The 16,013-nt window shown below is 41.7% G+C and overlaps 1 protein-coding gene across 3 annotated transcripts in view; it reads left to right on the top strand.

The window, feature by feature from the left end:
- LOC124788126 (transmembrane protein 184B) overlaps positions 1–16,013 on the top strand; it is a 143,448-nt gene that overhangs the window by 89,508 nt on the left and 37,927 nt on the right. The window contains exon 9 of one of the 3 annotated variants that reach the window (XM_047255263.1): positions 12,841–14,195. The exons of the other annotated variants lie outside the window; for them this stretch is intronic. Coding sequence (XP_047111219.1) covers positions 12,841–12,875 — 35 coding nt within the window. The 3' untranslated portion in view covers positions 12,876–14,195. Of the gene's footprint in view, positions 1–12,840; positions 14,196–16,013 lie in introns of those variants that run through there. 3 annotated transcript variants of the gene reach the window in all.

The raw sequence follows: 16,013 nt of genomic DNA, 5'->3' as shown, positions 1-16,013 counted from the left end.
CCAGTATTCTTGACATTGACTTGTTGTAGAATCTTAGAACATATTCTGAGCACAAACACAATTAAGTATCTCAAATAGAATGACCACCTGCATGCCAACCATCATGGATTCGAAAAACATCAATCGTGGGAAACCTAACTCACACTTTTCTCACATGACATACTGAAAGTGTTGGATCAAGGCAGTCAGGTAGATGCAGTATTTCTTGAAAAGCATTTGACTCAGTACCACACCTATGCTTATTGTCAAAAGTATGATCACGGGGAGTATCAAGTAAAGTTTGTGATTGGATTGAGGACTTTTTGGTATGGAGGACACAGCATGTTATCTTGGGTGGAGAGTCATCATCAAATGTAGAAGTAACTTCGGGCATGATCTATGGAAGTTTGTTGGGCCCCTTGCTGTTCACGTTGTATATTAATGACCTTGCAGACAATATTAATAGTGAAATCAAGCTTTTTGCAGGTGATGCAGTTATCTATATCAAGGTACTGTGTGAGAGAAGCTGCATAAGTATTCAGTCAGATCTTGACAAGACATCAAAGTGGTGCAGAGACTGGCAACTTCCTTTAAATGTTCAAAAATGTAAAATTGTGCAGTTCACAAATAAAAGAAGAAAGTTTTCTATGACTATAACAGTGAGTCACAGTGGGAATTGGCCGACTCGTGCAAGTACCTGGTTGAAACAATTCATTAGGGACATGAAATGAAATGATCACATAGGCTCAGTCAAGGTTAAAGCAGATGGTAGACTTTGTTTTAATGGTAGAATACTGGGGAGTGGAACCAATTTACAGAGGAGATTGCTTACAAATCATTCATGAGACTGGTTTTAGAATGTTGCTCATGTGTGTGGGAGCAGTACCAAATAGGAATAAAGTATCGAGAACATGCTGTGAACGATGACTCTAGGTATACTTTGAATGATGACTCTAGGAATATGCTACAACCCACTATGTATTGTTCGCATAGTGATCATGAAGACAAGATTAGAAGAATTACAGCATTCCCAGAGGCATTGAAATAAACATTCTTCCCACGCTTTGTACATGACTGGAACAGGGAGGAACCCTAATAACTGATACAATGGGATATACCCTCTGTCATGCAATTCACGGTGGTTTGCATAGTATAGATGTCGATGTAGGGTACTTCCTGTTGACCTAGAATCATGAAATTTGGTAAGAAGCAGGGTTTCACTTAACGGGTAAATGGAAAAATCTGGAATTGTTAACTAGTAATTATATCACATGAAAAAATATTTCTTTTGTCATTTGTTATCCTACTTCAAACTTGAAACTAAAACTTTCTCATAAGTCTTGGAATCCCAGGGACAAATATTTTGCTAATATCAGTGTCAGTAACAGGTAAAAACTGTCAGTGTCATCAAATCCTGGTATAGATCAACTGTCTGCATACATAATTAAGTTTGTACGGGACCCTCAGTGTGCAAGTTCTACTCTAAGCTGGCCAATTTTCTTTTTCGTATTGTTCCATTATTGGTTGCTGCCTTGATGTCCTACACCATATTTTTAGCACTCATTTGTTATTTATTGCCTTCCTGAACTCAGAAATTGTGCATTCGTAATAGGTTTTCACCTTTTGCTAAGATTTTTTATGTTTAATTTCTTTGCATGTGAATTAGTGTAGTACATTAAGTACCAGGCTATGAGTATCATGTCGAATTGAAACTATTGCACAGACCATATTAATTTTCTGGTTTCGATATGGTTTTTAGAATGTTTTCTACACTGTATTAGATTAATCTAAAATTGCATTCAACAACCCACTTTTTGTGGTATTTGTGATGGAGCATACTTCGAATACCACTGTCATTTCCTCCTATCTTATTCCATTCAAATTGATGCACAAAAATTACTAAGAGTGAGCCTCCATATGATCTCAAATTTCTCCTTCAAAGTCATTTTATGAGATGTATAGTGAGCAATAAAATATATGTCATACGTGGTTCATTGGGAAGTCAGCTTGCAGAAATTTAACAGTAAACCTCCTTGTGATGAACAACTTCTCTTTTAGCATTTGCCATAGGAATTTGATGAGCATCTCCATAAAGCTCTTGCACTCACAAAATACATCTATAGTAAAATATGAGTTATGATCAAAAAGCAACAGGATTTTTTTTCTTATAGAATCTGTTTTATCAACTACTACTTTGTCCTCTTCAAAACAATTCCCCTCAGAAATAACACATCTCTGCCAGTGCTTTTTCCAGTCTTGGAAGCAGTTCTGACACTCATTTTTCATTGTGGTATTCAGCTACTTCAGCAGTTCTGCTTTTAAATCACCAATGTTGGCAAAACGATTTCCTGTCATAGTTCTCTTCCACTCACAAATAGTAAGAAGTCGCAGGGGGCCATGTCGAGTGAATGTGATGGCTGATGCAACCTAGCAGTTTTGTTTTTTGCCAAAAAAATCACAAACAGGCATTGAGTTGAGCGGGAGCATTATAGTGATGTAATTTCCATGACTGGTTTTGCTGCACTTCTGGTCTTTTAAATCAGATTGCTTCACGCAAACAGCACATAATTTCCAGGTAGTATTACTTATTCACTGTATGACTATGAGGCAGGAACTTATGATGCACTGTGCCATTTTAATCAAATAAAATAGTGAGAAGAACTTTCATATGTGATTGAATTTTTTTCCAGTCTAGGCTCTTCAGGCAGTTTCCGTTGGGACAATTGGGCCTAGGGTTCAACATCATACCTATATACCCATGTTACTTCACATGTTATAATGTTCTTTAGAAGTTCTGGATCACTGTCGACTTCATTCAGCAGTTCCTGAGTGATGTCTATGTAATGCCATTTTTGATCGAAATTTAACAGTTTCTGAACAAACTTTGCTGATACACATTTAATGCTCAAAACATCTGAAAAATTTGCGTGGTGTGAGCCACAGTATACGCTGACATCATCACCAGCCTCTCTGATTGTTATTCAGCGATTTTTCCAGAACTGTTTTCTTTACTACTTCCACATTGTCATCAGTAATTGATGTGCCAGGGTGTGCTGGGTGGTCATCATCTTCAATACCCTCTCGACCCTTTTGAAATGTTTAAACTGCTCATAAACTCATATCTTTCTCCTTGTAGATTTGCCAGAAGCCACAGTCAGCATTTCAGATGCAGAACTGCACTTTGTTCCATTTCTCAAGTAAAATTTAATGCAAATTCTTTGATCCATCTTTTTCAAAAGTAAATATTTGCCGACCACTCAGAAATGCATATAACCTTTTCCACTGTCAGATATTCAGAACAACTGAAAATGCAAATGTACATGAGGAACATGTGTACCAACAAGAGAAAATAATTTTGAAAATCAGATGTATAAAGCCTGTGAAATTAAAAAAAGTCCTGTTACTTTTTGATCACACCTCATATGTTGCAGTTCTTATTGTAATCTCTATCTCCTCTTTGGGTCTAACTGGTAAGGGTCACAGATTGATGAGCAATACCCAGACAAACAAAGGTTTTGTAAGCTCTTTCTTCTGTGATTGACTTAAATTTCCTAAAGATTCTTCTAGTGGACCTGCTTTTCCTACAACTAATTTGTTTTCTTTCCAGTTTTGGTTGCTCCAAAGCACACTGCTAGTTAAGTTATTGTTGTTACTGGTTTAACGATTGATCACCATTTATGTAACTGAACAATAACAGGTCTTTCTGTCTATTTATGTGCAGTATGTTAGACTTGTTTGTGATGATGGTCAACTAACTGCCCCTGCACTATGCTAAATCCTCAGCAGGACTTCTCACATATGACAAAGTTTTTCAGCATTTTGACTCCTCTACTTACAAGAACATCATTTGCAAGCAGACTCATAGACAATCTAATGTTATGCTCCAGATTAATTATTTGAAACTACTAAAACAAATGTTATGTTGTGCCCAAATGTCTGGAAATGTGTGTGGGCTGTGATTCAAGGAGAGCAGAGAATGAAAACAGCAGCATTTGGGGGGGGTGGGGGGGTGGGGTGGGGGGGGGGGGGGGGGGAGAAAAACATTTTTGCTATGAAATAAATACAAAACAAGATAAAGGTATAGTATAAGGCTTAGTAACAGGTTTTAGTTGATTTTCTATTCTATGATCACTTACCTCAATTTTTGTCTTTTGTTATTCATTTAACAATTGAAAGAAAAGGTGCTATTATGATCTTCCACAGTAAAAAGAAATTCAGGAGTTTGGATTAAATGTTTTGGCCTAAGGTTTTTTTACATTGCATTTAGGATTCTTTTGTCCTTGGTTTGTTAAGAAGGCTGACTCTGAATCTGTGATGCTCTCTCTGCTTTCATAGCAACTTTATAGCATGGTTACTGAACCATGGCGAGTCTTTACCCATCCCTCATAACTTTCATCATCATACGTATTTGTAAAACTCTGAACATTCTTTTTTAAATTTGTAGTCATTGGTACCTTAAGAGCACTGATTCATCCTCTACATCAGTTGAAGCAAAAATTTACAGTGTATTTGTCACCATAAAATCAAGGGCATTGCAATCATAATCTGTTTCTTCACTAATCACTTGACATAATTTTCGAGTAAGAGACTCAGAAAAGGCCCTCACCCATGGCAACTAATTTAATCATATAAGTAGTTATAAGTCTTCCAGCCAAGGTTGACCATACCCAGGGGCATGCGCCCCCCCCCCCCCTCCCCCCGCTTCAGCTCTCAGTGAAAGTAAGAAACATAGTGTAGTCAGGTGCTTTCTTTCTTGAAAATGATTTACAAGTCACCTGTGTGCCAGTTTCTAACAGGGTCGGAGCTGCAACTTTTTATGGCTGCTTACACACACACACTATTCTATGGATACCCTGGCTCCCTCCCCATCACTGTAACATGTGTAGAAAATTTTAACGGATTAAACAAATCCTGAGTCCTTACCATGAATGCTGTTGCAGTTAACTGACGTAATGTTCACATTTATACTTATTGTGGCTGATTTACTTCTGTCTCTGAACAGTACATGTAAACCATTAGGCCTTTGAAGGTGTTCCTCTTAAAAAGTAATGTGGGATGTAGTGTTACTTGTACTAATAAATGCAGGCTTAAAATTTTCCCTCGAGTAATGGATACCAACAGATCCATATCCAAGGGTGGTTTATGTACTCCATTTGGCTTCGAACCACAGTACCGTGATTGGTGTTGCAAATTACAAGCCGTGTTTCCATTCCACTAGCAGTCTTCACCAATTCAGTGTCTGGAGGAACTGAGGATGGCATCTGAATCCAGGCAGAAGACATAATTTGTGTTGACATGAGCTACAGTTTGCAGCAAGTTGCACCCACTGCATTCAGTAGCTGCTAGCAGCCTGTCCTCCACATCTTGAACGAGTTTGGTTTTGTTGCTTGCTTTCATCTGAAGAGCAATGCTCAGTTTGCATGGCCCACTGTTCATTGTGTCAGCATTGCATATTGTTATTGTTCTGTAACCAATCAACATACTCTATCTGATCAAAAGTAACACCTGGCTGAAAATGGCTTACAAGTTCCTAGCGCCCTCCATCAGTAATGGTGGAATTCAAAATGGTGTTGGCTCACCCTTAGCCTTGATGACAGCTTCCACTCTCAGGCATACGTTCAATCAGCTGCTGGAAGGTTCCTTGGGGGATGGCAGCCCATTCTTCACAGAGTGCTGCACTGAGCACAGGTATTGATGTCGGTTGATGAGGCCTGGCACGAAGTCGGTGTTCCAAAACATCCCAAAAGTGTTCCCCCCAGGGGGCTCACAGTCCTTTCATGAGTACACGTATGGCGAGCACGGGGCCCCGAGCTATTGCAGCCTTCCTTCTTTCCTGGGCTGCATTTCCTTCCCCTTCCCCTTCCCCTCCTTTCCTGTCCTTGCTCCTTCCCCTCCGCCCTCTCCTCTCCCTCTCTTGGTGTCCTTGTTTATGTTGGCCCCGATATCCTCCTGGTTATGTTGGCTTTGCGATTTAGTTTTGGTGAGTAATTACCTCATGCGTTTGGCATCTTCTGGTCCCCCTCTGGGGTTTGACCTCCATTACTAAATTCCTGTTCCATAGTGTGAGCCATTTGGGGAAGAGCACCTTACCTAGTGTATCCAGCATGTGCCCTCCTAGTTCCTTCCATCTTTTCCTTCATGTTGTTGTCTGATACTAGGGTACACAGCCAGAACAGTAGCCAGCCCTTGTGGTGGGGTCACTATGTACCCTTTTGGTTGAGCCCCCTGAAAACACAGGGATCATACTTCTGATACCTAAGCTGTGATCTCCTCATGTAAGCCCAGGAGTGGTTGCATGTCATCCTGGAGCATCAGAACTCCCGGCAATGGCCTCCGTGCCAGACGGCCCTAGCTGTGGCTGGGTGGCACCCATGGGGAGAGCCCCTGATCGGAGTGGGTGGTATCAGGGTGGACGCTATGCAAATGAAATGCTTATGGGTCCAGAACTCTAGTCATTCTTCTACAGCCGTCTCTTTGAATGGAACTGATTCTTTTAGTGCTGCTTCTTCTGCCCCTTCGGCCTTCCCTTCCACGGCCGCAGGGTTGGAGGAGGGTCAGACTTGTCGGCTAGGCGCGAAACCTTTCCCCCGCTACCTGGTTTACACGAGGACTGATGGGGATACTTTCACCAATACCAAACCTTTATTTTTTGTGGAACACATTGAAGACAAGTTTGGTGAAATGGACTCTCTGAACAAGATGCGATTGGGTTCGTTGTTGATCAAAACTGCTTCAGCTGCCCAGTTTGCGGTCCTTCATGCCTGTGACCATCTTGGCACAATTCCTGTGTTTGGATTTGGACACATCTTCCCACTGTTCGCTGACCCCTCTCTGTGGTGACTGTGGATGTTCACTCCATGAGGGGAGTTCCTGTGTCCCCCTCCTATGTGTTGTAATTGTTATGGCAATCATTCTCCACATTCACCAGATTGCCCAGCGTATAAGAAGGAAAAGAAGATAGAGGAGTATAAGTCCCTTGATCGTTTTTATCCTACACTGAGGCTCGTAAAAAGTATGCACATCTTCATCCTGCCCTCCCCAGCCAGAGAAGCATCTGCCGGTCAGGAGTGCCCCTCCCGGGACCTCCCTTTATCGGCACCTTCCAGGCCAAAGGTCTGCTGCCACACAACGACCACAAGAACCACGGTCTGTGGGCCCCCAGGTCGCCCGCCCGCTCTCTCTCTCTCTCTCTCTCTCTCTCTCTCGCTCTCTCTCTCTCTCTCTCTCTGTTCCAGATCTTGCTGTAGCTAGCTCCCTTTTGCAGCACAGCCCTCCTCGGGTCGGCCCCCTGCAGGCCTCTGGTAGTGTTTGTACGTTGGCCCATACAGATGTTGCTAGAACATGGATTCCTCTTCTAACTACATTGGAAGCGATTGCTGTTAGGGTCCACCTGGACTCTGGGGTCACAGTTTGCAATCTTTATCTCCCTCCTGACAGTATTCTTACACCTGCTGCCTTTCTTCAGCAACTTCCTCCTCCCTTCCTCCTTCTCGGGGATTGTAATGCTCAGAATCCCTTTTGGGGCAGTGCATTTCCATCTATTCGGGGTCTTCTCATAGACCAGTTTCTTGCAAACCACAGCTTGTGCCTTCTTAATGATGGCTCGTGTACCTATTTCAGTGCTGGTCATGGTACCTTTTCTGCCGTTGATCTTTCTCTTTCTTCTCCCTCCCTCCTCCCTTCATTACACTGGTCGCCACACGACTACTTTTGCAATAGTGACCACTTCCCATTGATTCTCTCGCTCCCTTCCCACTCCCCGATGAACAGGTTACCTCGTTGGTCTTTCCAACATGCCCATTGGCCTCTATATACTGCACAGGTTGTTTTTTCTCCTTCTTTGTCGGGTTGTATTGATGAGGTCCTACGTGATGTGTCTGATGCGATTGTTCACTCTGCTAGCCTTGCTATCCCATGCTCATCTGGACCATTTCACCACTGGCAAGTCTCATGGTGGAGTACGGCCATTGTCATCTGTGGTTGCTGTCAAGCTTTGCAACATCTTAAGAGGCAGAGGCACCCATCCATTGACAATCTTATTACCTTTAAACGCCTCTGCACCAAAGCCTGTTACTTGAGCAAACGGGTGTGTTGGGAACGCTTTGTTTCTTCCCTCGGTTCTACTGTCCCTATGTTGCGGGTATGGGCTATACTTCGCTCTCTCCAAGGTTGCCATCGGCATTCTATCCTCCCAGGCCTTGCCCTCCCAGATGGCCTTTGCACAGATCCCTTGATTCTCAAAGAACATCTTGTGAACCATTTTGCAACAGCATCAGCATCAGCCTCCTATATGGCTGCTTTCCTTCACCAGAAACAGTGGGCTGAAGCTTTCCTCTTATGTTTTACCCTTGTCACTTAGAATCTTACAGTGAACCTTTTACTGAATGGCAACTTCTTTCTGCACTTTCTTCTTCTCATGATACAGCCCCTGGCCCAGACTCCATTCATCTCAGTGCTCCACGATGACAACATCTTCTCCGGGTGCTTAACTGTATTTGGCTCCAGGGTGACTTACCTTCTCAATGGAGGGATAGCATCATGGTTCCTGTCCTTAAGCCTGGTAAGAACCCCCTGTTTGTCGATAGCTATCAGCCAATTAGTCTGACAAATGTTGTTTGCAAGTTACTTGAAAGGATGGTAGCCCATCGGCTCAATTGGGTCCTCGAATCTCAAGATCTGTTGTCCCCTTACCTGTTTGGCTTCCAAGAGAGATTGTCTCTGATCAATCCGATCATTTACTTTGCTTGAAATTCGCAGTTCGGCAGTATTTTTTGACCTTCACGAGGCCTATGACATGGCTTGGCTTGGCGCCATCATATCCTTCTTGCACTTCATGAGTGGGTCTGCGGGGCCCACTCCCGATTTTTATCCGCCATTTCCTGTTCCATCGGTCATTCAGGGTTTGGGTTGGTGCTGTTTTAGTTCTCCGTGGACCCAGGAGAATGGCATCCCGCGGGGTTCCATATTGAGTGTACTTCTTTTCCTCATTGCTATAGATGGACTTGTGGCCTCCATCGGTCCTTTGGTCACCCCTGCTGTGTATGTATGTGATTTCTGCATTTGGGTTAGTTCTTCTTCGATGGCCTCTGCAGAGTGGCAGCTCCAGGGTGCTATACGTCGTGCCTTTGCATGGACACACTCACACGGGTTTCAATTCTCTCCTTTAAAATCTCGGGTGGTCCACTTCTGTCACCGTACTACAGTCCACCCCGATCCCGAGCTCTACCATGATGCACAATTACCTGTGATCCCACAGTTTCGTTTCCTGGGTCTTCTTTTCGACAACAAGCTCACTTGGCTGCCTCATATCAGACTTCTGAAGATAGGATGTTTCCAGAAACTTAATGTCCTTCGCTTTCTTGCCCACACCTCTAGGGGTGCGGATGGTTCCACTTTTCTCCACCTTTATCGGGCTTTAGTGCTGTCTTGCTTGGACTATGGTTGTCAAGTTTATGGTTCGGCTGCTTCTTCCACACTGCGCCTCCTGGATGCGGTCCACCATCGTAGTATCCGTTTGGCCACCGGTGCCTTCCCTACTAGCCCTGTTGATAGTCTCCTGGTTGAAGCTGGGATCACCCCCCCCCCCCCCCCTTTTCTGTTCAGTGGTCTCAGCTTCTGGTTTTTTATGCAATCGCTGTCCATTCCTCTCCCACTCATCCTTCCTATTGTATCCTGTTCCCAGAGCAAGGACGTCGCCCACTTGATTCCCGCCCTCGGGTGTGTTTACCAGTTGGGCTCCACCTCGTGTCGCTTCGCTGTGATTTTCAGCTTCCTTCTTTGTCCTGCCTCCCATGTCCCCCCCCCCCCCCCCCCTTCCCCCTGGTTAGTTCCGCAGCCCCGGATTTGGATAGATCTCCACTGGGATCCGAAAGATTCCGTTCACCCGACAGTGTTCTGTTGTTTTTTTTTCCGCCAAATTTTATGGGAGTTTTGGGATGCTGTTGTTTTTTACACCGATGGCTCTAAATCTGCTGATCATGTGGGATATGCCTTCACATCCTCTGTTGGCATGGAAAATCATCTCCTGCCAACTGCATGTGGGGTGTTTACTGCGGAATTGATGGCGGTTTCCCAGGCCCTTACCTTTATTAAACAGTCCCAACTCAAATGCGTTTTGTTATGTACGGTCTCAGTGAGTGGCCTTCGGGCTATTGAACGGTGTTTTTCCTGCCATCCCTGGGTCTTGGCCATCCATGACTGTCTTGCTTATCTTCACCATGCTGCTTGTTCCATTGACTTCCTTTGGGTCCCTGGCCATTTGGGTATCCCAGGTAATGAGTTTCCTGATCGTTTGGCTTGGGGAGCAGTCACTTACCCCCCCCCCCCCCCCTTCTCTGTAACCCCTCCTGCAGCGGATTTACGGCTCCGTATCAAATCCCACTTCGCACAATCATGGGCCAACTCTTGGGAGGTTACCTCCCTGTCTAATAAACTTCGTGCGCTTAAGGTGACACCTGTCCCGTGGCGTTCTTCCTTCTACCTTTCCTGAAAGGACTCAACCATGCTGACCCATAGTTTTCTTTTGCATAATGAGCCACCCGCACTTTGAGGTTGTGGAGCCTTCCAGTTGGTAGCCCACATTTTGACATTTTGGTTGAATGTCCCCTTCTTTTTGCTCTGCGTACTAAGTACAGACTTCCCACACTTTACCTTTAATATTGGCAGACGATTCCCAGATGGTTGAACTGGTTCTCAGTTTCCTCCGTGAAAGTGGTGTTTATTTTCAGCTCTAAGATTTTCAATCTCCCTCTGGAGTAGGGGCAAGGTGGTGATGGTTGGGGTGTCTCCCACTATAAGCTGTGTTTCGAGATTCCTGACTCCCCTCCCTGGCCAAGATCCTCTTTTCTCTCCCTTTTCCTCTGTTTTTAGTGCTTTTCAGATTTGGTTAGTCTCCTTTTCCAATACACCCTTTTACATTCTAGCAGTTGAACGCTTTTGAATAGCAGGTGGTCTTGCCTGTACTGCATCAGAGGAGGGATATTTCCTGCCTCTAGCATAGCTTTGGGGTTGCCCACTTGCTGACTTCCGTCCTTTTGTTTTCACCATTGACAACACTACTGCACTTTTATGTTTTTATTCTTCTTCTTCTTATTATTATTATTACTACCACTACTACTATTACTATTACTATATGTAGTCTCTTACCTTTTATCGTTATGACTCTTCTGAAATGTAAGTCCATCTGAATGGACCACCTTTGAAACAAGGGACTGATGACCTTGCTGTTTGGTCTCTTCAATCCCAATCAACCAACCAACCCAAAAGAGTTCTGTAGGATTCAGGTCAGGACTCTGTAGGATTCAGGTCAGGACTCTCTGCAGGTCAGTCCATCACAGGGATGTTATTGTCATGTAACCACTCCACCACAGGCCATGCATTATGAACAGGTGCTCGATTGTGTTGAAAGATGCAGTCATCATCCTTGAATTGCTCTTCAACAGTGGGAAGCAAGAAGGTGCTTAAAACATCAATGTAGGCCTGTGCTGTGATAGTGCCATGCAAAACAACAAGGGGTGCAAGCCCCCTCCATGAAAAACATGACCACACCATACCACCACCACCTCCGAATTTTACTGTTGGCACTACACCCACTGGCAGATGATGTTCACCAAGCATTCACCATACCCACACCCTGCCACATTGTGTACCATGATTAGTCTCTCCACACCACGTTTTCTCACTGTTCAATTTTCCAATGTTTAAGCTCCTTACACCAATCAAGGCACCATTTGGCATTTACTGGCACGATGTATGGCTTATAAGCAGCCACTCGATCATGAAATCCAAGTTTTCTCACCTCCCGCCTAACTGTCATAGTACTTACAGTGGGTCCTGATGCAGTTTGGAATTCCTGTGTGATGGTCTCGATAGATGTCTGCCTATTACGACACTCTTCAACTGTCGACGGGCTCTTTCAGTCAGCAGATGAGGTCAGCTTGCACGCTTTTGTGCTGCACGTGTCCCTTTACATTTCCACTTCACCATAACATTGGAAACAGTGGATCTAGGAATGTTTAGGAGTGAGGAAATCTCGCATACGGACATATGACACAAGTGACACCCAATCACCTGACCACGTTCAAAGTCCAGTGAGTTCCACGGAGCACACCATTCTGCTCTCTCACATTGTCTAATGACTACTGAGGTCGCTGCACAGCACAATGCACATACTATGAAAAATGTATGTTTTTGGGGATGTCCGGATACTTTTGATCACATAGTGTACTCTCTCTTCTACAGTGGATGATTAATTTGATTGAAAATTTAATTATATTTGTGTCAGTTCTCTTGTTCTATTGTTAATGTATTCCTTCCACTGTGTGTGTGTGTGTGTGTGTGTGTGTGTGTGTGTGTGTGTGTGTGTGTTTCATTGATATTCAGTTTTATGATTCATTTCAAGAACTGTTTGAAGAAACAGACAGATAACTTTTGCATTTCGTTATTTCATTATTTTGAAATTGAAATTTCTACACATGTTCACCACATAACTGCAAAAATACAATAACTAAACAGATTGCTGTGTCTAATTGGCAGTTTGGAATGATGATCCAGCCATTATATCAAATACTGGTGAAAATACTAGAGACTTAATATCTTGGAAAGAGAGAAGGATGTCATCATTCAACAAGTTTATTAATTTATATAACTGATACACCAAACAGTTCGTTACCAATATTATGTGCTGTACTACTTCATTTTTATGAATGGCTCCATGGTTTCGTTGTTTGTTGATCTAATATGATAAACAGTTAATTTGAGTCTGAACTTCTTGTACAAGACCATGACTTAACATTCTTTTACAACTTACAATTTGTGGTGTTCTTAACCATCATGTTTTTCTCCTGATTTTTGTTTTTTCAGAAGTTGTTTCAAGTCAGCCATATGAGAAACTATGAGCCAGTTTTATCTGAACTTCACTAAGCATTCTTTGTGGTCTGCCAACGCCTGCTTCATGAAGATCTGCATGTCACTGCTTGCATGCATTTTCTGGACTGTAAACATAGCATGGAAAGAAACCTACTTTGTACAAGGCTTTCTGATTTATTTTTACCCACTGTGATTAATTTCATTGCTTGTTCTTAACCTTATGCTAGTAATATATGCTGCTTGTTTGTAAAAATCTATCTGCGCTGACCTGTACACAGCAACTCTATTCAAAGTATTATTTTTATACTCTCTGGGTAGTTTTAATGTTGTTCTGCATGTTGAAAGTGTTGTCCATGGCATAGTATTAGTGACCATAATATAGCTGATTGTTGTTAAAAGAAGTGTAAAACATTGTCCTTCCCATAATCGACAAATTTATTATTCTAACACAAGGAAATGGAAAGTTTTTTATTATACTTTGTGACATTATCATGGGGTTCCTATTATTTGAGGTTTTCTTTGTCAGAAATATTTATTTTAAAAAAATGCTAGTAGCAAATGTGTGGATTTCATTCATACGTCTATAAATTTTGTGGAAAATAGTTACAGTTAACATCCTTTAATTTTTTGTTGTTTTTTGCATTTCTTTATTCTTAGTTCCTTTCCCCGCCTTTTGTAAACAAATATCAGTTTGCCATAACTGCCATCACAAACTTTTGTACAAATTGTCTTTGTTGTAAAAATATATTGTAAATATGTTTGTTCATATGTAGATAATATTACAAGGAAGAAAGGCACAAAAAAGATTAAAGTGGTTACAATGAAAATTGTATTTAGTTGATGAACAGACTGAGAAGCAGACATGTCTGAGACCTTTTGAACGACATGTTTCTTCTTGGCTCATTAGCAAAAGAAAAAAGAAAGACATGTAAAAAGTGAGAAAATGGCACACGAAATGCAATTCTTTCCCACACATGTGTATCAAGAGTGACATAAAGGCAGAGGATGTTAGAGAATGTATTTGCTGTTAACTTGCATCTGTCTTTTGAGCAAATAGCATACTTTTGTATTTAACACATACATGTGCCATTTTTCTTTTAATTTCCTCCTTATCATCTATTCAAGAACAATAATTTAGCTCTAAAGGCACAAGATTAGGATGTTACTTATGAAAGGGCATGTGTACATGTGTGTTTACTCCACTATGATTTTATCATCATTAAGTGTATCTTCACTCTTTATCTTTGTTCCTGTCTCTCATTTTTGTCTCTCTTTTGTAGATAGGTAGGTAGTTGTATGTAAATTTTTGCATTTTTTTGAATAAATTAGCATATACTTAAGAACCTTAATTTTGTGAAGATTGTTCTAATTGAATGCTATTTAATCTTTGCATTTGCATTAAATCAGTAACTGTCAATATTCATTCATACTCTCTCTCTCTCTCTCTCTCTCTCTCTCTCTCTCTCTCTCTCTGTTTTCATGAAGCACAAAGATAGATAGTCTGAAACATGCAGAAGATAAAATAAAATGTAATTAGAGCTCGTGATTGACTTACTTAATAAATGGGGAAACCACCAGACTCTGACATCCCTGTTTCATCAAGACAAATTGGAATTGGAGGAAAAAGGGTGGAAATCACTACTAATCAAATGGAGAATGTACTTAGCAGCAGACATGAAAAATTGCTTAATGTTCAGGTGAAAGTCCTTCATCAGACTTGACACACACACACACACACACACACACACACACACACACACACACTTTGTATGAAAGCCAGTCAGTTTTCTGCCTTTTTTGTGAGCGTGTCTGCTCAATCATTCCTGTATTTGATAAGTGGTGATCTATCTTCATTTACATCCTGACTTTTCCATTATTGACCAATAATAAGTATAGTATACAGAAATTATGATTTGTGTAGAAAGTGTGCAACCTCAGGGGCTATGTTAGAAGCAGCATGAGAGAAAGGAAAGAAGAGAGCTATTAGGCTTCAAGTTTAGAGAAGATTGGGGACAAGAGAAAAAGCTGCCTTTTTGTTATGGTTAATTTCCCATTGTCTGAAAGACCTTTGGGACAGCACCTTAGTGGTACAGGCAGCAATTTTACTTGAGACCAGTCACCGATTCAGTTATGGATTTATATTCAGTAAGAGCATTGCTCAAATTCCCATTTAGCATCTTGGTGTGTTTTTCCCCTACAACATATTCTAAATTAATTGAAGCTATTGTCAGAAGAATTCCTCCAATAAGGTCCCATGCTGATTTTCTGTTCCATCCTCAGCCTCTAATGATCTCATTGTCAGCAGTATGTTTAATTGTAGATTCTTTTCCTTCTCAATAATATTTCTGAGGAGAACTAACGCCCTTCAAGTAAGAGGTTTTGTCAGGCATTTGTATGTTACTTACAACATAAATACGAAAACATGTATGAATGATTTTGAAGAAAATTATTTGAACATAAGGAACAGAGAAATGTTTATGCACATTGCAATGGGAAGTAATTATCTCCAGGGAAATTGTTTTTACAAGTGTAAGTGTGAAAGCCTTTCAGTTCAGGTCCTTATTCATTAAGAACACTGGGAACATTTCAGACTCCCATATTGCAAGGTCAAGGTAATGGCACACTCATGATAATGACAGTTATGCTCTTCTCCAGCCTGTAAATGATGGACTTAGTGTTTAGCTATATCATGTAAGATATAATGGGTTGTGCTTGTTATATTGATTGTGCTGTTATGGAGACATGCAGGATGTAAGGAAGGAAGAAACCTAACTCGGTGCTGGTACGTACAGTATTTTGAAAAACACCAAGGGTGTAGTCATTTAATGTGATTAGTCAACCAGTTTTTTTTTTTTTACTATCAATGATAGGATCTTAGGTTCTTGGTCTATAAGACATGATGGGGAAGTTAGGAAATTAACCTTAGATATTTACACTCAAACTGGTCTTAAACTATTACATACATCCCCATGTCTACAACAAGCCAGATGTAATTGTACACTGACATTTATGAGAATTTGAAAGATATACAGGGTGGTCCATCTGAAGTTTTGGATGAGATTATCTTGAAAACAATACATCGGGTAAAAATAGTGGGTTAGACAAGTTTGTAAGCTCAAATGAGGACATCAAATGATACTACACGTGACCTCCAGCCCCTGCCCCCT

The sequence above is a fragment of the Schistocerca piceifrons genome, chromosome 3 (assembly GCF_021461385.2).
Source record: "Schistocerca piceifrons isolate TAMUIC-IGC-003096 chromosome 3, iqSchPice1.1, whole genome shotgun sequence".
NCBI lineage: Eukaryota > Metazoa > Arthropoda > Insecta > Orthoptera > Acrididae > Schistocerca > Schistocerca piceifrons.
The sequence above is the reverse complement of the archived record's forward strand: the minus strand, read 5'-3'. Positions and strand labels throughout refer to the sequence as shown.